Source organism: Colletotrichum fioriniae (genome assembly GCF_027942845.1).
Source record: "Colletotrichum fioriniae strain IMI 355084 chromosome Unknown scaffold_5, whole genome shotgun sequence".
NCBI lineage: Eukaryota > Fungi > Ascomycota > Sordariomycetes > Glomerellales > Glomerellaceae > Colletotrichum > Colletotrichum fioriniae.
Window position 1 is genome coordinate 1,174,448 of NW_027076841.1, and position 23,356 is coordinate 1,197,803.

Consider the following 23,356-nt stretch of genomic DNA (forward strand, 5'->3'; position numbering starts at 1 on the left):
TGCCGTATTTCCGTAAACTATTCCGCCTACGGTTTGTTTGGGGGGAAAAAAATAAAGATTGTAGGTTGGACTTGGCTTTGAGCGTCATAGGAGTTCATTCGTCGTCGTGCGCCGAGGGAGCCATTTTCCTGCCAAACGCCAATGTGCCGCCAATCGTCTTACCCAAGATGTATCCAGCGTAAAGGCCGCAGACAATAGTGACGGGCCACTTCTGCCACTCACGATCCCAGTCGAGCGGAATGGGCACCGCGCCGAGCCACGCACCCAACAGTCCTCCTACGAGACCGCCGTATGCCTCGTCCAGCGGTGCCGCCGCACTGGCGAGAGCCGCCCAGGTGCTCGCGTCGACTCCGTGAACGTAGAAGAGTGGGAAAAGCGAGAGAATGGCGACGTTGGCGGAGCAGAGGAGGGTATGCGGTACATGCGTCAAGAAGGGGGCGCCGAAGAGGACCAGGACGACGTGGATGGCAGGCGTGACAAGGACTGCGAGGAGGAGGGAAAGGAATATAGCCTGAGGGAGTCCCGATAATTAGCTATGGCGTACCACAAGTCGGCCGAGACTTGTGACTTACAATGAAGATATTTGGCCCCGTGCTCTCAACCTTCTTCTTGTCACCCGGCCGAGGCTTCCTCGACGGTCTCGCGCTTTGCGATCCAGCCGCCGGCAGACTGACAAAGGCGTAGACGACCTGGATCGCTACGACGATGGGTAGCGAGTTTTGGAGGGTTCGCACGGGGTCGGCCACTAGGGAGCTGAACTGCGCGAGAAAGAGGCCGGAGATGAGCACCGGCTGGAGGTGTCGGACGACCTGCGCGGCAGGGCTCGCCAGGGCGTGGACGGGATGCAATCCGTTCTCCTTTGGCTTGCCCGCGTCGGAGGCGGCTTTTGATGATGCGGGCGCTGACATTGTCACGGAGTCGACCAGTGGCATGGTGTGGGTAAGGGGGAGAATGGAGTGAGACGATCGATTCGGTCGGGGTTCGGAGCCCAGTCTCTTGTCGTTACGGTCGATGGCTAAGGCAAGGTACGGGTTGAGTTCGTGAACGAGTACCCGGAAGGCCACGGCTCTGGAAAGACGCCGGGACGGGCGCGTCGAGGCGCGGGCACCGTGCATTCGGACCCGACCGGGTCACATGGCGATAAGAAGTGAAATGACTGATAATGAACACCATCTACCTTACCTTAGATGTATCAACCGGCTCGCTTACCTAAGTAAGACACTTAGGTAAGGTACCCTGCTTCTCTCGCTCTGCTTAAGGAACCTAAGCCAGTGCCTCTGGTAAGGTACGTATCTGCAACAAGTTCTGCTCACAGAGTAAGCTACATGGTAACTGTCTCACGGTTTACCTTGTTTGGATCATGACTGTTCATCTCAAGGTTTTGGTCTCCTCTTTTCGGGATCTGTAGGATACAAATCTCTCGACTCGGAAGCAAGGCAGCTGTCAATCTTTCCCCGGATTCACCCTCGTCAGCGCACCCAGCCGGTCGGGGCCTGTGGTTCGATAGCTGAAGGAAATGGCGATCATATCATTGGCACAGGATTCCTCGCCCCGCTTCTGTCCAATCAGCGCTCGTACTCGGTGTCTCCCGTCAGACCACATCACCCCATTAATGTTGGCAGTCGTCAGGAAACCACCTGAAAACGCACGATCGCCCAACGTCAGTTTTTTTTTCTTCCTTGGTTGCTAACAACGGCTGGAATCCAAACGGACCCCTCCAACTCGGGCTTTGCGAACCACGTTACCAAGCGCTGCGCTTGCCCCCTTTTCGCGGCTGCGCCTATTGGGTGAGACATAGTTGTCGTTCATGATTCACACCTTTTTTTGGTGCTGCAGAAATCCAAACCCTTGGCTCTGGCTTTTGGGGGGATCCGTTTGGAAGATGGGATGGCATGATCTTGACCCGGCCCAGATTAGAAGCCTCCAGGTACGGCAATCTTACGGGCAAAGCTGCCCGCCCATCTGCCCACAATAGGCGTTTGCCGTTGGAAATCCCGGAGTCCTTTGTCAAGATTCACAGATCTCGTAAGTATGCGGGTTGGAGGCACAATCTTTTCCTTGGTATAAGATCCAAAGCAGCTTCCCGTCTGTTGTGTTCCCATTCTCGTTCTCATCATCATCACACATCAACAACACCAAGCAGAGTCTCAACTCAACCACCAAACAAACTCTCCACTACATCTTTTGTACGAGTGTATTACTTTCCACCTCACTCCTCTCCATCAAAACAATAGAAGTCTCTTGACTCAACACCCAAAAAACCAACTCTCCCACCACCACTCAAAATGTCTCCCGCCTTCGCCGCCCGCAACGCTGCTCGCTTCGCTGTTCAGCGCAGACAATTCACTCTTCTCCACAACATGCGCAACGTCGCCCGCTCCTTCGAGCCTCATCCCTTCCAAAGAATGTCCCAGACTGGTGTTCACGCCAAGCCCTACTACGGTGCCATGATTAAGAAGCGTGCCGTTACCGCAGCAATGTAAGAAGCCATCACGGCCTTGAACATAGGATAGACGACAGTGACTAACATTGCGTCAAACAGGTTCTTCCCCCTTGCTTTCGGCATCCTCGGCTGGCCCTACGCTAGCATGCTGCTTGTGGATGGCCACATGTAAACAGGCTCTTGGATAATCCACCCCCATCATGGGATGATTGGAAACAACGATACAGGAATTGGAAGTTATTTTTGGGAATTTGGGACATTTACGAGATACCAGTACATATCTCAAGCATTTGAAGGCGTTCGGGGGGGTTCTTGGATACCTCTAGCATCGGTAGAAGTCCATACGGACCATGCATAATTTACTTTGTTCAAACGAAGAACCCAGCTTCAATCTCCTCGACAAGTGATGTCTCATTTTGGGTCTTCTTTATCAGTCTCTTTTCAGTCTCTTTCTTAGTGTAATTTGTAGTGTCATTTGGAGTCTCATTTCCAAAACTCCAAACTTGTTCTAAATGAATTTATAAGTGCGGTTAAAGTCGTAAACTTTGCATCGTCCCATGTACTACTACTATCTTGACTTCACTTACAACTTACAAGAGACCCTGAGAGGCCCGTGCATGGAAGCTCCAAAGTGCGCTACTCCACTTCTGTCCTAGTCCCTCATTCGCGCCCATGCAGCTCCCCGGACTGCTACCGCGTCGTGTTGAAGCTGCCACTTTTAACCATTTTGACAACACTACCACCTCCCAAGGCGAGCAAGTGCGACCACGACCAACGATAATAATTGACAATCAGGTGCCAGCGACCTGTCTTCAAGCTCGAGTGCGGCTTTCTGCTGACTGTCATCGAGCCACCAAGCATCGAACCGCCCCCACTTGCAGTCACCGCCCGACCAACAAACAAAGGGGTTCCGGTGCGAAAACGAAACGAAACGAAACGACCAGCAGCAAGAGCATCGTGAGGGCTAACAAGCTCGAGGTACAGACAGAAAATACCATTTTGTTGTTGAAATTTCGGATGCATCTCACAAGATGACGGACTCGCTGCACAACGCGCCAATTGTCCTGGACAATGGCTCCGGTACGATCCGCGCCGGTTTCGCAGGCGACGACCTGCCCAAATGCTACTTCCCCTCATTCGTCGGTCGGCCCAAGCATCTGAGAGTTCTCGCCGGCGCCCTCGAGGGCGAGGTCTTTATCGGACAGAAGGCGGCAACGGAGCTGAGAGGCCTGCTGAAGATCAGGTACCCGTTGGAGCACGGCATTGTCACAGACTGGGACGATATGGAAAAGATTTGGGAGTACGTCTACGGCGAAGGCCTCAAGACGCTCAGCGAAGAGGTTCGTTTGGCACAGATGATGACTCGTTTGAATTTGCGAGACGCACCGTATCTGCTCTTGATGCTAATGCCCACCTCAAGCATCCCGTCCTCTTGACAGAACCACCCCTCAACCCTCGCAGCAACCGCGACACAGCGGCCCAGATTCTCTTCGAGACCTTTAACGTTCCGGCACTGTACACATCAATTCAAGCCGTCCTTTCATTATACGCCAGCGGCCGGACGACCGGTATTGTTCTTGACTCGGGCGATGGAGTGTCACACGCGGTGCCGGTTTACGAGGGTTTCGCCATGCCGAGCAGCATCAGGCGGATAGACGTGGCAGGACGCGATGTAACCGAGTACATGCAAATGCTGCTGCGGAAGAGCGGCTACGTCTTCCACACCAGCGCCGAAAAGGAGGTTGTGAGGCTCATCAAGGAGTCTGTCACTTATGTCGCTCACGACCCCAGGAAAGAAGAGAAGGAGTGGGCAAACAGGACAGATCCGGCCAAGGGTGTGGAATACGTTCTTCCGGACGGTCACAAGCTCAAGGTCAGTTTCTCGTTATGGGAGATGGCTAGGATACGTAGGCTGACTATGTTTACAGATCGGTGCGGAACGGTTCAGAGCACCGGAAATCCTCTTCGACCCTGAAATCATCGGCCTCGAGTACCCTGGTGTGCACCAAATTGTCGTTGATGCCATCAACAGGACGGATCTCGACCTGCGCAAGTCGCTCTACAGCAACATCGTGCTCTCTGGCGGCAGCACGCTAACCAGGGGCTTCGGTGACCGTCTATTGACGGAGCTGCAACGGCTGGCCGTCAAGGACATGAGAATAAAGATTTTTGCGCCGCCAGAACGCAAGTACTCGACATGGATCGGTGGAAGTATTTTGGCTGGTCTCAGCACTTTCCGAAAGGTAGGTTACATTCTACTCGCTTGCTCTTTTCCGTGGGCTCAATTCACTGCGGAATCTTGAGGCTAACCCCTTTTTACAACAGATGTGGGTGAGCATCGACGACTGGCATGAGAATCCGGAAATCATTCACACCAAGCTTACGTGAGATGGTTCTTGTTTTTAATTCATATCGATGAAGCGGTTTCCAGATGGCGTTACTGGTCCCCCTCTCGACGTTTATAGATCTAGAGCTGTATTCACCATCCTGTTGCGCCTAATGATTAGACACAAAGGGCGACAACTGGATGAGTAGATGGAGTTTAGATGTCATGGAAGTTGGGAGCGAGAGAGAGTGACGATTGGCTGAATTTGAGATTTACCTACCCTCAAAAGACATCGGCATTCGCGGAGCCATTGTCATAGGTAAAAGGCAGCATATGAGGTAATGGTCAGCTAGAAAGTTGAGAATGATACCCGAACCTGTTGTCTTTTTTGATAATAAATGCAGTTTGTGCTTTTGACTATGCGTTGCCGTACCATGGTATGCAGCTTGCCGCTTGGATTGGGGTCCAGTTGGTTGGTTGTGGTAAGGTTGCGTGACATGCGTCCGATGGGAACCGGAGGTTGCGTTGGTATCAATATATTCCTTTTTCCCTTCGGACGGTAACATTCTTTCTACTCGCAACCTTATCTCCGTGTCTTGCCGACATGGCGTCAATGATTGTATTCTCTTCTGTCTCATCTATAATAGCTTCTTATCTCTTGGGCCTCCAAGCGATTGCTCCTCCTCCGATCTCGTTGCATGCTTCTGTCACATGTCAGGTGGGATCGTCCTGAGTTTGTGAGGAATGGTGATATATCGATTTCCTGGTTCGGCCAATGTGAGTGAGTTACTACACGGTTCTATCTGAGTTTGCTGTTGGAGGTGGGGTCCAGAACTGAGACCTAGGTAGGTAGTATTGGCGCGTACGTATGGTTGTATTCATATGCAATGATACCGACCAGAGGTGTGGTGAATTGATGTTGGTTTCCTTGAGTTGGAGCGGGTGAGAGAAGGTGAGGGTTGTGGATGTGAGACTGGGGATCGCTGTTGTTGGGCGGTCAAGGTTGGTTCTAGCCTGCCAGATGGAGGGCATGTTGGAGTGAGATGAGAGACTACGGATACGCAGTTTGAGACGCCGATTTTGGCCTCGTCTACCTTCTTCTCTCAAGGTTTGTGACTTTAGTTGTTGTTCACTGGTGGTCTTTGCTCATTGAGACGTAATTAGTACAGGACTGCTTCAACCATGACAACCAGACTATTCTACGTCTTAGCAGGCAGAACCAGTAAAATAAATCGCAGAATAAAGGGAATTGTGCCACGAGTGAGCTGGTTCACTTAGGTTATTGGCCGGCAGATGAGATTATGTCACATTATTGGCCAGGATTAAAGTCATTCATGAAGATGTGAAACCTTTGATATTCAAGAGGAAACCAATAGATGGTCCCTCCAAGTACTACTTTGCTGAACAACCAGATGGGTGAATCTGGGGGTATTGTGTCCGCCGCGCTCGCTCTCATGCCGTTCACCAGAAAATAGAAGCCATCCCGAGGCCGCTCCCGCTATGTCCTTGATAATTCATTCCGTGTGCGTGTGTGTGCTTTTTTTTTTTTGGTTCCCGTAAAACGCCGTCCCGTTGTGGTTATGAGAAAAAAGGGTTGTGAAAGTGCTCAGTTGGCCTTGGTGACCCGGCGCCAGAAGTTACCGCCGCGGTTCTTGAGAGACTTGAGCGAGGAAGTAGACGCGGACTCCTCCGAGTCGCCGCTGTGGACGGAGGAGGCGTCCGAGATGCGGCGGGTAACGTTGCCGGCGCCGCCGATACCGACGTGGCCGACGGCGGCGCGGTCGCGAACCTCCTGGCGGTCAAAGTCCTCGTCAAAGGTGCGGACGGGACGCTCGGGGGCCTCGTGGCGGTTGCCGGCGCCGCCGATGCCAGAGTAGAAGCGGCGGGTTGCACCTCCGTTGCCGGCCGGGATGGGCGCGGGCTTGAGAGGCGTGGTGATGCCGGTGGCCGGGGTGAGGACCTGGGGAGCCTTGCGGATGTTGCCGAAGCCGCCTCTGCCAGAGTAGATGTAGGTGTTTGGTGCCACGGTGGGGTGAGGCTCGGTGACGAAGATTTGGGAAGGCATCTTGGTGGATTTGTGTGTGTGTGTGTGTGTGTGTGTGTGTGTGTGTGTGTGTGTGTGTGTGTGTGTGTGTGTGTGTGTGTAATGTTTGGTGGTGGTGGTGGTGGTGTTGTTGAGTTTTGAGGTATGGTGCGAGTTGGAAGTGGGTGTAAGTGAGATGGATGTCAACTGAAGTGTCGTCTGAACTGTCAGATGAGGAGACTTGGGTAACCAGCCGAGGATGTGTGAGATGTGTCTTGGATGTGTCAATGATGGGAGAGGGGAATCCTCGTGAGACTGGCGAGAGGAGGCCAAGGTTATTATAGGTTTGTCCTTGGAAGAGTAAGAGGTGGTGGAGGGCTAGCCTCACGGACACACCAAAGGGAACAGACGACTGGACTTTGCAGTGTCCTCCTGACAAGCAAAAGTTTCTCCCATGCCCCATGGACTGAGTGACGGCGTTGCACTCGCAACGAACAAGGTGTGCTTTCTCACACTTGAGAGGGAACAGGTATACTAGGTAGGTACGTAGCTACGTACTGTGGTGCAAGACTTTTTCTTTCTTTCTTAGTGTGAGAAGGAAAGAAAAATAACAATAAAAAATGAATAAAATCGGAGAGCCCACATTAGGCAAAGTTTTGTCAGAGAGGGCGGCTCTCGAGCAAGTCACAGAGTGAGGACGAGGCGGAGAGATCTGGATGTGCAAAATTAGCATGGCCCCGAGGCCCCGAAACAACGGGAGCGGAGCTACGCTAGCTAGGCTGAGCCCAGGCTCATGGGTAGCTTGGACCTTGGCTTCTCGTGCCGGAGGCATGCTGCATATGCCGTATGCCTCTCCAGGTTGCTAGGTCTTTTACCACCACCAACACACGCGCTCTGAGCTCTCTCACCCTTGTCATATATCGCAAGCTGCTGGGCAGTGCAATTGAATTGTAACCGGACAGAAGAGCATTCTCTCTTATCGTCAATAAGCAAACGTCGAAATCCAAGTTCAGCTACTTTTGGTTGCACTCAATGATCTCACTGATAAGGGTTGTAGAAAAGCAACGAGTAACGCCCGTTGTGTTGTTTGTTATTCCTACGCAATCACCTCCAGGCCCCCAAGGACCCCAAGGACCCCAAATGCTGGGCAGAGCAAGAGGGCAGCTTCAGGGCGAGCTTCAATTCATCCGCCATGGCGGTGATTGATTTTTTTTTTTTTTCTCTCCTACTCTCCACTTCTTGGTGCCAGGTGGACCGCGTGACTCTTCAAAAAACCTCCAGTTGTCAAATTCTCGCCATGAAAAGACGCCATTCTGGAGCAAACGATGGGGTAACGTTTTGCTAATAGATTACCGCTTTCGGCCGTAGCGCGGCCTCGGGAGGGCCCACTGGCTGGTCACGACGCTCCTCTTTAAACAAGCCTGAAGGGCTGGGAGCTGGGGAAAACGGGGCTAATGCAAGGAACGTGGAACGTGCTGGACGGAATTTCGCAGTGACTCTTGAGTCTGGCAGAGTTTTATTTTTCTCTCCTCCCCTCTCTTACCTTCGTTTCCACTGCGTAGCGCTCGGGAAAAGCTGATCCTGATCGCTACTGGCATGTTTTGGCTTGGAGGGAGTGGATAGCACTGGGACACTATTAGATCACCACCCACCCCCTTCCTGGCTAGGGCCAACAGCTTTGTCGACGACGTCAAGGAGGTCCTGCCCGCTTGTACCATTACCGCCCCCGCCAGCCTACCCTGTCGTCGACCAGTCATCAGTTTTCTGGGGGTAATGGGAATCCGTTTGCCGCGTCTCTGAATGTCAGCAGACCTTTTCTGAGCCCATGTCTGATGCCACGATCCTGTTGCAGGTTTGAAGGAAATTCCGTTGACGAAGCTCGTCTCGGTTTCGAGGCAAACGTGCTCGCTTGACAGCCTTCGGTTCGTTCGATAGTCTGACGCCAGCCCACTCCCCCCATTGACGTGAGTTCTTGGCTAAATTTCGCCTTGAGTTCAATTTTGTTGCCATCGAGGCCGTGAAGCCACGATTCAGTCACGATTCCTGCGTTGCCTTGGGACCGACATCGAGGTACCGAGTGCCAAAAATGTCATCTTCGAATAAAATACTGGGTTACTGAGGTGACTGTGAGACTTGAGTAACATCAAATTCACTGAGAAAGACAAAGGGCTTGAAGGGAAATTGACATATTCATACTGCTGCTGCTGCTGCTGCTGCTGCCTGTGAAGATATTCGACATCAGACAATCACTTACACCCCGCATCTCCAACCAGAAATCGCAACAGAAACGAGCTTTTCAAATCTCTCGATAAACGGAGCGGCCCGCAAAGCTGTCATCCCATCTGATCCTCAGACTTTTAGACTATCGAGAGAACACACCTTTGCTCCTGCAATCTAAATCCATCCCAGCTTGTGAAGCATTAAAGGGCCACCATTCTTATCCTCCGCAGACACTCCTCTAAAAGCCACAAAGCCATCGTCAAGTTCGGCTTACACCAAGACCAAGCCCAAGCTCTGGGCTTGAAAGGCAGTGAGACCGGCGCCCTCATCAAACCGTGGCGTCTCCATTACGTACAAAAAGCCAGACAAGAAGCTAGGAGCCCAGAACACTTTTCCCCAGACGCCCGGTGAGCGCCATAGTCCGCCATCTTCCTTCCTCCACACATCGAATCTCCTTACCCCGCGTTTCCGCTGAACCTGGCTCCCTCCGGATGAGGCAAGCCCTGGTCCAGAGCTGGAGGAGGTGCCATCTGATCCGTTCAGCCCGTGTGATCAAAAGTTCTTTCCCCATACCTTGCGGATGAGCAGGGGGGAGAAAAGGGGTGGTAGGTAGTCAGGTAACGGTGCACTCTCTCAGGGCTGAGCGCCCGCAACAACGTGGTTGAAGCCCTCGCTGCGGGAACATCTTTGTCCTGGGGAGGTTATGGGTGGTGTCGATGCGCCCGGTGAAGAGCGTCGGCCGTTTCAACGTCGTGTTGAAAAATGAAAGCTTTGTGGTGTTATATATTGGCCTGTTGATCTTGGAATGCTATGATCTGCTTGCCACTCCCCAAGTAGAGCTCGCTATCTCTGCCATGGCCATAGACTCAGCTGCTGGTTTACTATTATTTTTGTTATTGTTCTGAAACCCCTTGTGGCTCTTCGTTGTGTCTGTACAAATCGCTGCGGGCAGATTTGCAGCGTGCTCCTGAGTAGTCGCTGATTATTGTGAACAGTGACAAGCCGTTGACGCCTCGACGATCTATCTACCTTACACATAGGCCTTTGACTTCCTGAGTATCATGTGGCAAGACTACTCATGAGGTTCCCCGAGTCGCAAGTGGCATTTTATTTAGAAGTTCGTCACCAGGCCGGGAGCTTTCCATGAATGAGACAATCAGACTTAAAAAGCCATGTCACGTCAAAAACTTTTGTCTCACGAACATTGTGGCCTCGAAGCAAATAATCAAGTTGTCAATTAGATGGTTTCAAGGCCTATTCCAGGTAGCCTAAGACTGCCAACCCACCCAAAGGCTCACAGTTTCGTTTTCCATGTCTGCTTTTCCCAAAGGCATATTCCCAAGATCATGTACTCGGAATCTAGACAGCCGACCTTCAAGAAGAGGAGATTGGGCACCATGCATGCTTAAGTAACTTCGCTTACGCCAAGACGACCTCAGCCAACTACCACAAGACCTGGCAACTCCCCCAGAATATTTCCGTTTTCATGGGATAGGTTATTATAGGAAAGCCGTGGGAGATGAACTGCGCAGTCTGCTTCAGCCTCGGCGCGGAGGAGGTCAAGGGCCAGAAGCTCGGCACAAACCAGCGCATGGCCAAGTTCATCCAGATTCACGACCTCCAACGATCCGCAACCACCACATCATGCCAATTTTGCCAGCTCCTCTGGGCTTCGCTGCGTCTGCGCAAGAAAGATTTATGTGAGCCCGGGGGTAAAGATGTATCTGGACTGCTGCAGATGCGCTTCGCACCAGGCACACCGCTCCAGATTTCCGTGTCGGGCTGGGGACAAGATAACATTGCTCTAGAGCTCTTCTCGCGACGAGGTTAGATCAGGGTTCATTACGTCGGAAATCCGTACTCGAATGTCTCTCGTTCAACTCGCTCACAACATGAACAGATGACCATGGCACATGCCATCCAACAATCGGTCCGGCCCAGGAGGTAGAGAGCCACTCATCCTCCCCGGCCAGTCTCACCTTAGCATCATTATGGCTTCAAACCTGCCTCGCAAATCACCCATCCTGCAGACAACCAGCATCAGCCTCAACCCTCCCGACCCGTGTAATAGACGTCGGTACCAAAGACCACTCCGAACCGCGCCTCATCGAGTCCCGCGGAGCCTCCGGCGCATATGCAGCGTTAAGCTACTGCTGGGGCGACCCGGCATCCCATCCGGCTTTCAAGACGACGCGCCTCAACTTCGCCGCGCACCAAGACTCCATGCCATGCGCCGACATGCCACCGACCCTGCGGGACGCCGTCGCCATCAGCAGAAACCTCGGGCTGCAGTACCTATGGATCGACGCCCTCTGTATCATCCAAGGCGACGCTCAAGACTGGGCCCGGGAGGCGGGCCGCATGTGCGAAGTTTACTCCAACGCAACGGTCACCATCTCCGTAGACCACGCAGACGGAAGCGGCGTCGGCGTCTTCGCACCCCAGGCCTTTGGCGCCCCGCCGCAGCGTCTCGACGAGCTCGGGGACGGCGTGCGGCCGGTCTACGTCCGCGACGAGCTCAAGAGGAAACACAACGACATCACCGTCCTGCTCCGGACGATCGAGGCGGAGGGCGCACACGGGGAGCCCATCAACAAGCGCGCCTGGACGCTTCAGGAGGCGATCCTGTCCAACAGGACGCTGCACTACACGACCAACGAACTCGTCTGGGAGTGTAACACGTCGCGCTCCTGCGCCTGCCGCCGCGACCAGCCCGTCGAGCTGGACGAGGAGTCGGTGCGGTGTTTCCGCTCGCCGGAGCTGTTTCGGTCGCTATCGTCGGCGGAGAGGGCGTACCTGCAGTGGCGGCAGGTCGTCCAGCTCTTCTCGGAGCGGTCCATTAGCTTTGACGCGGACCGGCTGCCGGCGCTGTCCGGGATGGCGAAGCAGTTCCGGATGATGCACGAGGATGTGTACGGCCGTGGACGTGAAGGACACGAGCAGCAACGGAACAGGTATATCGCCGGTTTGTGGGAGGGCGATTTCGCGACGCAGTTGCTATGGACGGCGGACGATGACTACTGGCGCAATCCGGAGACTGTCTCGCGGAAGCCTGGGAAGTGGAGGGCGCCGAGCTGGAGCTGGGCGGCCATTGAGGGGCCCATCATGTTCCATCCCATGTCGCACTTCAAACGTGACTTGAAGGTGTTGGATGTCCAGGTAGAGCCTTTGATGGCGGAGGATATCTACGGTCAAGTTTGCGAGGGAGCCAAGATCGTGGTTCAGGGGGCCATAGTACACGACCTTGAGATTACGACCACGGAGATACAGGACGGGGATTCAATGATGGGGTTCACGGAAGGCGTGAGGTACGACCTAGTGGATGGGGAAGCGAACAGGTACACCATGATCTGCGACTATGCAGGCTCCGTTGCCCGGGGTCAGCGGTACTCCTGTCTGCTCGTGGGAAAGACGTGGAACAAGGGCGACGCCCATCCATATCATGGTTTCATCGTCCTCGAGAGGGTAGAGCCTGGCACTGACATGTTCAGGCGGGTTGGCGTGTCGTTTCGGGCAGGGGCCTTGAAGAGTACGAACGAAGTGAAGCTGTTTGATAACATAGCTCGCGAGATCATCACTCTCATCTGAATGCGACGACTTGCAAATAAATGAATGAAGCCAAAAAATAAGCTTTTGATAGACAAAGTTGCACCGATGGGCAAAAGATTGGACGATCAGGGGATTGAACCCTGGGCCTCCCGCAGACGCTGAATGAATGCAAAGCGGGCGCTCTACCACTGAGCTAAACGCCCGGTGTTAACCGGAAACATCTCGGCGCTGACAGACAGGCCTCAGAAGCGGAATTATGTAGGCTTACTCCATCGTTGTTTGTGCAGCACATCTTGAAATGTTGGCTTTAATCCTCTTGTGTGAGCCTATCAAATAGAAAAGTCCTCGTGAGACATACTGACAATAAGCGGACTATTCTTCTCCTTAACGCGGGAAAGGGCAAGGTTTATGTGCTTCCTCGGAGCGGCCATTTCCCCCTGTGAGTGAACAGCGGTTGGATACCTAAGACTTCATCTAACCAGGATGAACTTACTTACTTACTTAGCTGAGGGGGGTTATGGAGCGGGGTAAATTCACATCATGAGAGTTTGGCATACTGTATGGGTGACGTTGAGACCCTGTACCCCGCGAGCGAGGCGAGCCAGTTTTTGATGCGAGCGCTACACAATGACGAGGCTAGGCATAGCATCTGGGTTGCCTCGGGGTTCTCCCCCGCAATCAGAGATCGTCAAAGGCAGAAAGGAGACTGGTCGAGCAAGAGGCTCTGATCGAAACGGTCACATAGTACTAATGATCACAAGCATCGTTATAGGTATCTCAGACATGAGACCACTTCGCACGCTGGCTAGTCACATAAGTACGGCTCGAGCAGAAAGCCAATATTCGAATCATCTTCTCTTCTGTGATACACGCCCTGGCTGCTCTTAAATATCCCGGAAATGGAGAATGACGCTGCGGGATATATACAATCGTCGGAAATTTTTGTCTTCACCTCTTTTCGCCTTTTGTAAAAACCACAAGACCCATACAAGAAAAAAAGACAGAGAACACAAAGCTCCCGCAAGGAAAACAAAAAGGCGTTCGAATCTAGCAGATAGTTGTTCATACTTCAAGCCCCCCTTGATCGTCAAGAAAACATGTTTCTTCTGATCAAACATACCCTTAAGCCTGGTTACGCTTGGCAAGCATGCTCAGAGCGCTACCCGCGAGAATGAATCCAGCCTGGTCCTTGGTAACAGCGTGGGCGGTCGGGATCAACACCTCGGAGCCGTCCTTCTTCTTGACGAGCAGCTGCACCTTACCCTGCCCGCCGTTCTGGAGCATTTCGTACAGACCGACGGTGCTGACCTCGTCGCACGCCGCAATCTTGTCGTAGTCGGCCTCGTTCTCAAACGTCAGGGGCACGACGCCCTGCTTCTTCAGGTTGGTCTCGTGGATGCGCGCAAAGGACTTTGTCAGCACGACGCGGGCGCCGAGGTACCGCGGCTGCAGGGCGGCGTGCTCGCGGGCGCTGCCCTCGCCGTAGTTGTGCTCCGCGACGACGAGCCACTCCTGTCCGCGCTCCTTCCACAGTTGCGCGAGCTCGGGGATGGTGTGCTTGGAGCCGTCGACGTCGTAGGCGGCGTTGACCTCGCCCGTCTCCTTGTTCACGGCCGTGTTGAGCGTGTTTGTGCTGATGTTGGGCAGGTGGCCCTTGTACTTGAGCCAGGGGCCCGCAGCCGAGATGGTGTCGGTGGTGCACTTTCCGGTGACCTTGACGAGGACCTTGAGGCCGCTCAAGTCGCTCTCGGGGAAAGGCGCAAAGGGCTCGAGGAAGGCGAGGCGCTCCGAGGTCGGGGCGATGGCGATTTTGACGTCGGCGTTGGGCTCGTCGGGCGAGATGGACTGGAGGGACGCGACGCCGGATTCGAAGGGGGTCTTGGGGTTCTCCAGGCCGCGGGGAGCCTCGAACTTGAACTCCTTTCCGTCGGGGGTCTGCAACTTGTCCGTCATGGGGTTGAAGGTGGTCGCGCCGGCGTAGGCCATAGCGGTAACGATTTCAGGGGAGGCGAGAAAGTTCATAGTGCCGGGGTTGCCGTCGTTGCGGCCCTTGAAGTTGCGGTTGTACGACGTCAGGATAGCGTTCAGCTGGCCCTTGGGAATGTCGTCCTGGCGCTTCCACTGGCCGATGCATGGGCCGCAAGCGTTGGAGAGAACGATGCCACCAGCACCCTCCAGAGTCTTCAGAGTACCATCGCGCTCGAGAGTAGCGCGGATCTGCTCGCTTCCAGGGGTGATGTAGAAGGGTGCCTTGGGCTTCAAGCCGGCCTTCTCAGCCTGCTTGACCATGCTCTCGACCTTGGTCATGTCCTCGTAGGAGCTGTTGGTGCAGCTGCCAATAAGACCAGCGGACAGGACCTCGGGCCATTGCTCAGTCTGGATGGTCTCCTTGAAGGCGGACAAGGGGGTAGCCAAGTCGGGGGTGAAGGGGCCGTTGATGTGGGGCTCGAGCTCGGAAAGGTTGATCTCGATGACCTGGTCGTAGTGGGCATCCTCGTCGGCTCTGAAGTTGAAGCTTGACCACTTCTTGTATGCATCCAGCGCCTTGTGTTCGGCTTGTCTACGGGTTTGGAGAAGGTAGCGTTCAGAGGCGGCAGTGTAGGGGAAGATAGAGGTCGTAGCGCCGACTTCGGCACCCATGTTGCAAATGGTGGCCATTCCGGTAGCGCTTAGAGTTTCAACGCCCTCGCCGAAATACTCAACGATAAATCCGGTTCCGCCGCGCACAGTCAACTTGCCGGCCAGGTTGAGGATAACGTCCTTGGGGGACACCCAGTCGTTGAGCTTACCGGTCAGCTTGACACCGAGCACACGAGGGGCCTTCAGCTCCCAAGGAGCACCAACAAGCGCCTCCACAGCATCGGCACCGCCAACTCCGATAGTAATGGTGGACAGACCACCGGCGTTAGGGCTGTGGCTGTCGGTTCCTAACATCATGATGCCGGGAAGAGCGTAAACCTCCAGAACCGTCTGGTGAATAATGCCTGCACCAGGGGGCCAAAAGTCCATGCCGTACTTGCGTCCGGCAGACTCGAGGAAGTCAAACACCTCCTTGTTCACGCTAATACCGTCCGTCAAATCGCTCTCGGCGCCCTTGGAACCCACAATCAAGTGGTCACAGTGGATGCTGGCGGGAATCGCAGGCTTCGCGAGGTTGCAAGACATGAACTGCAGCAGCGCCATCTGAGCCGACGCGTCTTGCATGTTGACCCGGTCCGGATTCAGCTTGAGATTAGCACTGCCGCGGATATTGCGTCCATTGTCCGTGTTCGTGAGAAGCGAGTCCTCGACGTTGTCCAGATGACTGTACAGGATCTTTTCGGCGAGGGTGAGGCGCTGCTGTCCAAGGACATGACGGACCTTGAGGAGGTTGTCGTGAAGTCTGCGGTACGTGTTGGGCTTGATAGACTTGGGGAGCAGCTTGCGCATCTCAGCGTCTTGCTGCTCGACGTCCTGGGCGGTCGCGAATGTCCTCCTAATCGGCAGGCTCGAGGATGCGGAAAGGCATGGTCGCGTGCGAGTCAGAAGCCGCTACAATCTCGTCAGTTTCTCTTTTCTCTTCGCACTGATTGAAGTATAGTTATTCCTCACCCTCGCGGCGCCTCCTGACCGACTGGCAAGCTCAATTGGTGCCATCGTCACTGAGCACCTCTCACAGGTTACTGTGAGTCGAACTTGGTGGCGGGGTGTGATGTGGAATTTTTTGGGTTGACTGTTGGCGACATCGGCACATAGGATCCAATTGGAAAGACTCAATTGAAAAGCCGGTGCACAAGTCCGGGGGAAGTTTACACCTAGTGGAGGTCATAGTCCCCATCCCTGCTCTGCCGGCTTCGCTCCGAAAACTACACCGGGAATAGCTGCGCCGAGGTAATGCCCCTGCACAGTCAACCTGCACGGTCAACCCGGACGGTCCAGCTCGGAGCCGCCTCGCCGAGGTGCTCAATTCCGGTGGTAATGTCACCAACAAAAAGTAAGCTCAATAGGAACTTGTGGCCTGTCAACTGTTCTACTGGCTGAATTTCAGACGGTATAGACGATGCAAAGAAACAATTTCCCCTATCCCAGATGCTTATCTATACACAATCCTTGAACTCCTATGTCACTATGTTCCCCATCTGTTGATGCCCCCATGCTGCTGCTCTACTGATCGTACTCTGAGCTCTTGGTGCCAATGAAACCCTCGCTTCTCTCTCTCCTCCGCCGGCCCATGACCTCCTTGTACCATTCGGTGAGGGTATAACCCCAGTGGCCGGCAACGAGAACGCCGCTGATAACGTTGACAATCTTCATCAAGAACTGGAGGAAGCCATCTCTGGACTCTTCCACGGATAGCAGAATGGGCTCAATGTCGTACTTGAAGAAGATACCGGGAATGTTGTGGTCATCGGTCTCCTTACTCTGTTCTGTAACGGCATACTGGTTCGTAGAAATGAGGTTGGATGACGAGTGGCCGACAGAGTAGACGGTGGGAACCACGGACAAGTAGTACTGGAATTTGTGGAAGTTGATCCTGGCGAGGTTGACCGTGCGATCCAGGGGGTTCACAAGCGAGGGGTAGAATGGACCGAAGGACATCTCTGAAATGATGTGCGAGAAGTTGAAAGCTGCGTGAAATTGTAAGCCAACGCGTCAAGATTCAATCCCAAGATGATCAACTTACCGGCATGATCCAAGTGCTCGCCAAACTCCATGTAGCCGTGGCCCCTGGCGGTGATGTGGAAGTCACCCTGCACTCTGTTCACATCAAGGTTGCCGTAAATGCGGCAGCTGTCGCCGTCGCCCCAGAGTCTGGGTGTCTTGGCCCATTTAGCCCTCTTCTTGCTGAGCGACACAATGTCGTGGACGTGCTCCTCCCCGAAACCCTCCTCCTCCTGCCAGCCAGCGCCGGTGTCAATCTTGCCCTTGCTGTCTCTTCCCAAGCGGTGGATTCCCTTGCTGTCCACCCACTGCGACCAGTTCGTCTTGTCGCGCTTGAGCATGCTGCTTGCGAGGATACGATCACCCGCCGCATCTTGAACGTTGATGTGAAGGTCATCGCAGTGCATGCGCACGACAATATCCATGTTGATCTGCATCTCGTGCAGTACACCCTTCTCGACGGCAAAAGTGTGCGTCTCGGTACCACGCCACCAGCGACCAAGTTCAGACCAGAAGAGGAAGACTGATATGACGGTCATCGCGACAGTCCACTTTCCGCCGCCAGCTGTGCGCGTCACATACTGTGGTTTCGCCTTGGCTAAGGAGACAGGGCTGTTAGCACATGACTATTCTGCCGATCTTTCCCGTCACGTTGAAAGGCAGCGACTCTGAAAAGCAGGCTTGTATTTAGAAAATTGGCGACTTACGAAAGGCATCGAAAGCGCTGACGATGTTCCCCTTCGCCCCAAAGGCGTCGTCGTCCAGGTGCTGTTTCTCGTCCCAGCCATTCATCATGACGGTGTCAAATAACGTAAATCGAAAGGTAGTTTATAACCAGTAGTGTTGCCGGCAAAGAACGGTCCTTAAGTCTTCGCCTGTTCGTGGTCGGGCACTCGGGTTCGTCGCTGATGAAGCTGATCGCGTAGCCAGTAACGGTTCCTCGATGCGAATCCTTTCGGCTTGATGCAAATGCTCGCCGTCAAAACTTAGTTCCGCTACCGCATGCCTCGTTTCTGGATTCGCAATTGTGAAAGAAAGTCGTCAGTGTCGAAAAGGAACGAGATCGTCGAGAATCGGCTTCGCGCAAGCTGGTCAGACCTCTCGGCGCAACTCGTGAAGTGGGAGAGCCTGCTGCAGAAAGTCTTAAGGACACTCTATCCAAAAGTTGTCCGCAGTTCGGGCCCCCTGTCCAGGGGTCCTAGAATGATTGGTGCTGGTAATAGCGCTGGTGGGCTGGGAGGGCGTGTGCATTGGAGCTTGTAACAGGGGGGTGCGGTTACTCGCATATGCGGAGACATTGCACTGAATAGCGGGCAAGACAAACTGGTCGCGGTAAGAGGCACATCGCCATTTACTTGATTCACTGGTGATTCTTGAAGCAGACTTGTTGTTCGAAAGAGCTGTTAAAGCTACGGTTCATTGCTCCCTAAAACCTACAAGTACCAATCTGTAATCTGTCATGAAGAATCATGAAACGAGCGTCGCCTCGACCTAACCTGAAAGACGGTTTACCGGTAGCTCGCGTTTTCCGCTATTGGGAAGGCTTGCGGGCTTTGCTTATGCCAACTCCAGCTACCGGTTAACTCTCTTAAAACCAGGTTCCAAGTGAAATCAAATAACCCCAGGCCTGATGAAATGAGACATGCAAGGAAACCAAAACCCCCAGATACACCACCGATCACTCCTATTCCAGTGGTAAAGCGAAACTAGAAAGATCTCAGGTACTTCACTTTCTGAGTCTCCGCTGCTGCTCCTCGAGGAACTCCTCGTCAGAGGCATCCAGGATGTCGTACTCCTCGTCGGTCATGAAGCCGTCATCAGAAGCATCCCAATCCTCTTCCTCGCCGCAGTCCTCAAACTCCTCAGCCTCTGAGCTGGTCGCACGAGCAGACTCGGACTTCACCTCCTGGTGGATGCTAGAGACAGGGGATTCCTTCTCGAGCTTGGGGAAAATCATGGTGCTGCTCTGCATCTCAGTGGGGATCTCCTTGGACTCTTGCTTAGGCTCCTCAGGAGCTGGCTGAGTAGTCTGGACGCTGACATCGCACCAGAGTCTGTGACCGAACTTCAACCCATCCTTGGTCGTCAGGCGCCAGTAAGAAATTATCTTGCCCTCGCGCGCAGGTGTCCGGAGGAGGACGTTGAAAGAGAACTCCTGACCAGGGGCGAGCGGTGCATAGCAGACAGTTGACTCTGAGGCAGAAACAAGCTCAGAGATACCGGCCGGGTGGTTCGAGTCGACATGGCCCATGTAGTCGCCACCAACGAACTTGACTGAACATCCCGCAGGCCATGCAACGTCACCGTCATTGCGGAGGACCCACGTCTGCTCGAAGACGTGGTTGGGCGGCAGAAGAGTGCCATCAGCGACCGTGTCGCGGACAAAGACAGCCTGAAGATCCTGCTCGGAAAGGGGCTTCTCAACAATTGGCACGGTGTTCTCCTCGACCACCTCCTCCTTCACTTCTACCTTGGGGGTCTCCTCAACAACCTCCTCCTTGATAATCGGCTTGGCCTCGGGCTCAGGAGTCTTCTCGACAACTTCTTCCTTGACGATCGGCTCTGTGGGCTTCACATCCACAACGGTCTGTGGAACGTTGATGGAAGCGTTTGCGGTAGTCTCAGTAGAGCGAGAGCTAGTGCGGCGAAGACTGCGGTCGCCCATCTGCGGCATACGCTGTCCATCTCCACGCTCGCCAGTGGTGGTAACAGTGACGTGACGGACTGGCGTCTTGAACTTGACGAGGGGATGGGTCTTGTTGTGGGTGTTAGCAGGGCTAGCCTCACAGTTGGCACAGAAATCAGTGTCGTGGCAAACAGTGCACTTGTATCGAACGCCCGAGATGTAAGCGGGTGCGTTGTGAGGGCGGGCGCACAGGGGCCCATCGCAGCAGATACCAAAGTGCACAGAGCGGCTGACGGCACGGCTGCGAACCTCCTCGAGAGGCTCGTATATGGGAACGAAGCGGTGGTTGGGGTGAACAAACTTGGAGTTCACGATGCAGTCAGCGCAATAGTCCCAGTCGGGGCAATCGAGGCACTTGTGGCGAACACCAGCGATGTACTTGTCGCAGCCGTCGCAAATGGCATTGTGGCTCTGGTTTCGGCCAGGAGCCAGCTTGATCTGGATGTGGCTGGGGACGTGGGCGCCCTCGACGGCGGGGACGAAGGAGTGCTTGGGGTTGTGACCATGGGAGTCCTTCTCAAAACATGCGTGGCACAAGTCGAAATCCTCGCATGCGGCGCAGTGGAGGAAGCTGGACTCTGGAAGTTCCGTCACGCAGCAGTTGCAAGTGCGCATGCTGTACAGCGCAGTGTTGAAAACTGGACGAAGGAGCTCACTGATGTTGGCGGGTGCCCTGGGGGGCTCTGGAGCCGACTCCTCGACCTTGGCCTTGGGCTTTGGTGCAATCGTCTCCGTAGTGCTGTTGATGATTTGGCCATTCTTGACAATCCTCTTGATGAGCCAGTGGTCAGCGCCGTAGCATGTGATACCCTGGTCAACGCAGTTTTGGCAGAGATCGAAATCACCATCATCGCATGTAGAGCAGTGGTAGTGAGCTTCGGGAACTGTTTGATCGCAGCTGTTGCAGCACACGGCAAAGTTGGTATTGGGGTGCATCAATGCGGGGCAGCGACCCCAAGAAGCTCGTGACGGAGTCTCGGTGGCGGCAGCATTAGCGAACCACTGGTCTCGAGCCGTAATACCCTCAGAAACGGGGATATCTGCAGAAGCGGCAGGCAGCTCCTCGTCGTTGATCTTGGCGTGCCTTCTCAGCAGGGATGCGAGGATGGAGGCCTCAAAGTCAAGGCCGGTGTCGCTCGTAGGCAATTCCTTCTTGGTCTCGTTGTCAATGACGCTAGATTGCCTCAGATCAACGAGGGGTTGCGTCACGACATCTTCCGACTTCTGCTCCTCTGCCTCCTTCACAGCGAGAAGAGTGCTGGACTCCGGCACGTCCTCCACTGACACGGGTCTGGGAGAGATCTTGTCCTCGGACAATTTGGTGACACGAAGCTTGAGTTTTTGCTTGGCCTTGGCAGCCCTGTAAAGCTGCTTGTAGACTGAGACGTTCTGCTTATCGAGTGTGATGTACGAACCAGCCGAGTCGGAATACCTCTCGAGAGTGACGTTGGCATCAGAGGTAACGCCCAAAAGAGCTCTCACCTACAAGAAGCTAAATTAGCGTGTGATTTCAAGACCGAGCCTCGAACGCCTCGTGGCCAAGATACCGATGTCGCCATCTCACTTGACATTGAAATTCCGATTCAACGTTGATGTACCGCGGCGATCTGACCGAGGGCGGAGAGTGTGTAATGACGTACCTTATCTTCAAGAGTGCTGGGTCCCATATCGCGCAACGGGAGTTTGTGGCGGCGAGTCATGCCGTCGAAGTTGATCTTCAGAGTGACCTGAGTGTCTGGCGTTGTTGCTGATGAGGACGCCATTTTGAAGGAGGGAAAGTAGACTCCGGGTATGGATGAAGAGGAAACTCGCGGTCGGCCGGGCGGGGAAGGGACGACGGCGCTGGCGGATGTTTCACTGATAGGCGGCCAAGTAGCACGGTGCACGAGGCTCGCTCGGTCGGGGTAGAAGATGCGTCTTCCTCCTTACGTCGGGGTTTCAACGGATACCAGACGGATAAACGGTATTTGTTGATTGTTGTAGAGGGTTGATTGTAAGGGCGAAGTTGATGAGAGGGAGGAAAAGGAAAACGGACAAAGCAAGATGTCCGGGTAGATGGCGAAAGATGGTTGAGAGGGTGAAGGGACGGGGAGTGGGAAAGATAAGTGAGTTGGAGGATGATGGGGGTCGGCGGTCGGTGGCCGGGTGGAGTAAGAAGGTGAGCAGACGAGGAAGGAGCGACCGGATCAGAGATGGGACACTGGAAACTGGAGTGGGCGGGTGGAGGTGGTGGAGGTGGAGACGGGCTAGGCGGATGATGCGTGTGCGTCTCTGCGTCTCGTTCTCTCTATGGTGGAAGGTCTTGACCTTCGGGAGCTGTGTGTGTGAGACGGGACTTGTTCAAGTGCGGCAGACAAACAGCTTTGCTCTCCGCAGGTGACTTTGGGGGTCGGGATGGGAAGAATAGTACCAGGGGGACCAGGAGCCACTTATGTACCAAGAGCCAGACGAAAGATGAAGAGGCCGAAACCGTGGTGGCCCGAAAAGGGAACTCGGGTGGTGGGAAAGTGAGGGATGGATGGCGAGGGATGGGAAGGGAAGGCGGGCAAGCCGCAAGGCAGGAAAGGCGGTAATAGCGTCAGTCGTCACTCTCGCAACTGCCTTGAGATTCTCACGGTTCACCATTTGCCCCCTGGGGAGTACTCAGTGTTAAGGCAAGGTAGGTACCTAGACTCTCACGCTCTCGCCTCACAGCTCTCTCTCTCTCTCTCTCTCTCTCTCTCTCTCTCCCTTATACCCGCCCGCGGAGAACATGGCATAGCATGGCATGTCTGATGTCGGTGACGGGGATTCCTCAATGGGTGGACCTGTTGAAGGGCGGAGGGGTCATGGACGTGACATTGCTGGCCTTCCCCAGGTAAGCTTGGTGCCTTTTCACACCTCAAGAGGTACTTGGCCAATGTACCGTGGGAAAAGAGAGGGGCAAGGAGTCTGGAAAGGAATCTGGTTGGCTGGTTGGTAGTACCGACCGTACTACGGAGGATATTACCTATGGAAAAGGAACGTACCTTTCTGCAGCTGCTTCCGCGCTGTTAGGCGAGAGCGAATGGTGCGAACTTGAAAGATGCAAACTGCTTGTTCCGCTCGCTACCTACCTTATCGAACCTTGCCTCTTGCCTCTTGACTGCCTCAAGGACCAAGGTATCCATCCGTTCGTGGGCGCGGGAAGGCACTCCAGGTCTGAGGCGGCTGGGAGTAGGTATACGCTTGCAGAGATAGCCTTTGCCGTGGGAAAGCCGAGACACCGCTAACCAAGACCATGTCAAAGTGTCAAATCCGCGTAGTGGCATTGCGGATAGATGTCCCCAAGGTTCAAACATCCTCCCACCGCTCTGCTTAGCAAGCCTGGCCCTCTTGTCCCCCTCCATGTTCCATGGATTGCTATTCGGGAACCACAACTGCTCACATGTCACTGCAGGCAGATACACCAAGACCAGGCAAACCAGTCAGTCAGCCAAGCCAGGCAGC

General features: G+C 54.3%; 7 protein-coding genes and 1 non-coding gene across 8 annotated transcripts; 3 read left to right on the forward strand and 5 right to left on the reverse strand.

Moving 5' to 3' along the window:
- Nucleotides 1-94: 94 nt before the first annotated feature.
- Nucleotides 95-932, reverse strand: GPI11 (Glycosylphosphatidylinositol (GPI) anchor assembly protein; the record flags this gene model as incomplete). Its single annotated transcript, XM_053199003.2, has 2 exons — nucleotides 95-511; nucleotides 573-932. 2 exons carry the CDS (start codon nucleotides 930-932, stop codon nucleotides 95-97), a joined length of 777 nt encoding a protein of 258 aa, XP_053043582.2.
- A 1,353-nt stretch (nucleotides 933-2,285) lies between these two features.
- On the forward strand, nucleotides 2,286-2,615 carry N0V96_005024 (uncharacterized protein; the record flags this gene model as incomplete). Its single annotated transcript, XM_053199004.1, has 2 exons — nucleotides 2,286-2,479; nucleotides 2,543-2,615. The coding sequence occupies 2 exons, from the start codon at nucleotides 2,286-2,288 to the stop codon at nucleotides 2,613-2,615; spliced, it is 267 nt and encodes an 88-aa protein (XP_053043583.1).
- Nucleotides 2,616-3,474: 859 nt separating this feature from the next.
- On the forward strand, nucleotides 3,475-4,831 carry ARP1 (centractin- actin- protein of the dynactin complex; the record flags this gene model as incomplete). The annotated part of the gene is made up of 4 exons (XM_053199005.2): nucleotides 3,475-3,783; nucleotides 3,864-4,316; nucleotides 4,372-4,686; nucleotides 4,769-4,831. The coding sequence occupies 4 exons, from the start codon at nucleotides 3,475-3,477 to the stop codon at nucleotides 4,829-4,831; spliced, it is 1,140 nt and encodes a 379-aa protein (XP_053043584.1).
- Nucleotides 4,832-6,375: 1,544 nt separating this feature from the next.
- N0V96_005026 (uncharacterized protein) lies at nucleotides 6,376-6,834 on the reverse strand (the record flags this gene model as incomplete). Its single annotated transcript, XM_053199006.1, has 1 exon — nucleotides 6,376-6,834. One exon carries the CDS (start codon nucleotides 6,832-6,834, stop codon nucleotides 6,376-6,378), a length of 459 nt encoding a protein of 152 aa, XP_053043585.1.
- A 3,697-nt stretch (nucleotides 6,835-10,531) lies between these two features.
- On the forward strand, nucleotides 10,532-12,600 carry N0V96_005027 (uncharacterized protein; the record flags this gene model as incomplete). Its single annotated transcript, XM_053199007.2, has 2 exons — nucleotides 10,532-10,838; nucleotides 11,084-12,600. 2 exons carry the CDS (start codon nucleotides 10,532-10,534, stop codon nucleotides 12,598-12,600), a joined length of 1,824 nt encoding a protein of 607 aa, XP_053043586.2.
- A 79-nt stretch (nucleotides 12,601-12,679) lies between these two features.
- N0V96_005028 lies at nucleotides 12,680-12,764 on the reverse strand. Its single transcript has one exon. It is a non-coding gene; the product is annotated as a tRNA-Ala (tRNA).
- A 919-nt stretch (nucleotides 12,765-13,683) lies between these two features.
- ACO2 (aconitate hydratase) lies at nucleotides 13,684-17,994 on the reverse strand (the record flags this gene model as incomplete). Its single annotated transcript, XM_053199009.2, has 5 exons — nucleotides 13,684-16,092; nucleotides 16,153-16,210; nucleotides 16,718-17,168; nucleotides 17,225-17,800; nucleotides 17,910-17,994. 5 exons carry the CDS (start codon nucleotides 17,992-17,994, stop codon nucleotides 13,684-13,686), a joined length of 3,579 nt encoding a protein of 1,192 aa, XP_053043588.2.
- Nucleotides 17,995-18,928: 934 nt separating this feature from the next.
- N0V96_005030 (uncharacterized protein) lies at nucleotides 18,929-21,651 on the reverse strand (the record flags this gene model as incomplete). The annotated part of the gene is made up of 2 exons (XM_053199010.2): nucleotides 18,929-21,370; nucleotides 21,529-21,651. The coding sequence occupies 2 exons, from the start codon at nucleotides 21,649-21,651 to the stop codon at nucleotides 18,929-18,931; spliced, it is 2,565 nt and encodes an 854-aa protein (XP_053043589.2).
- Between the last annotated feature and the right edge of the window lie 1,705 nt (nucleotides 21,652-23,356).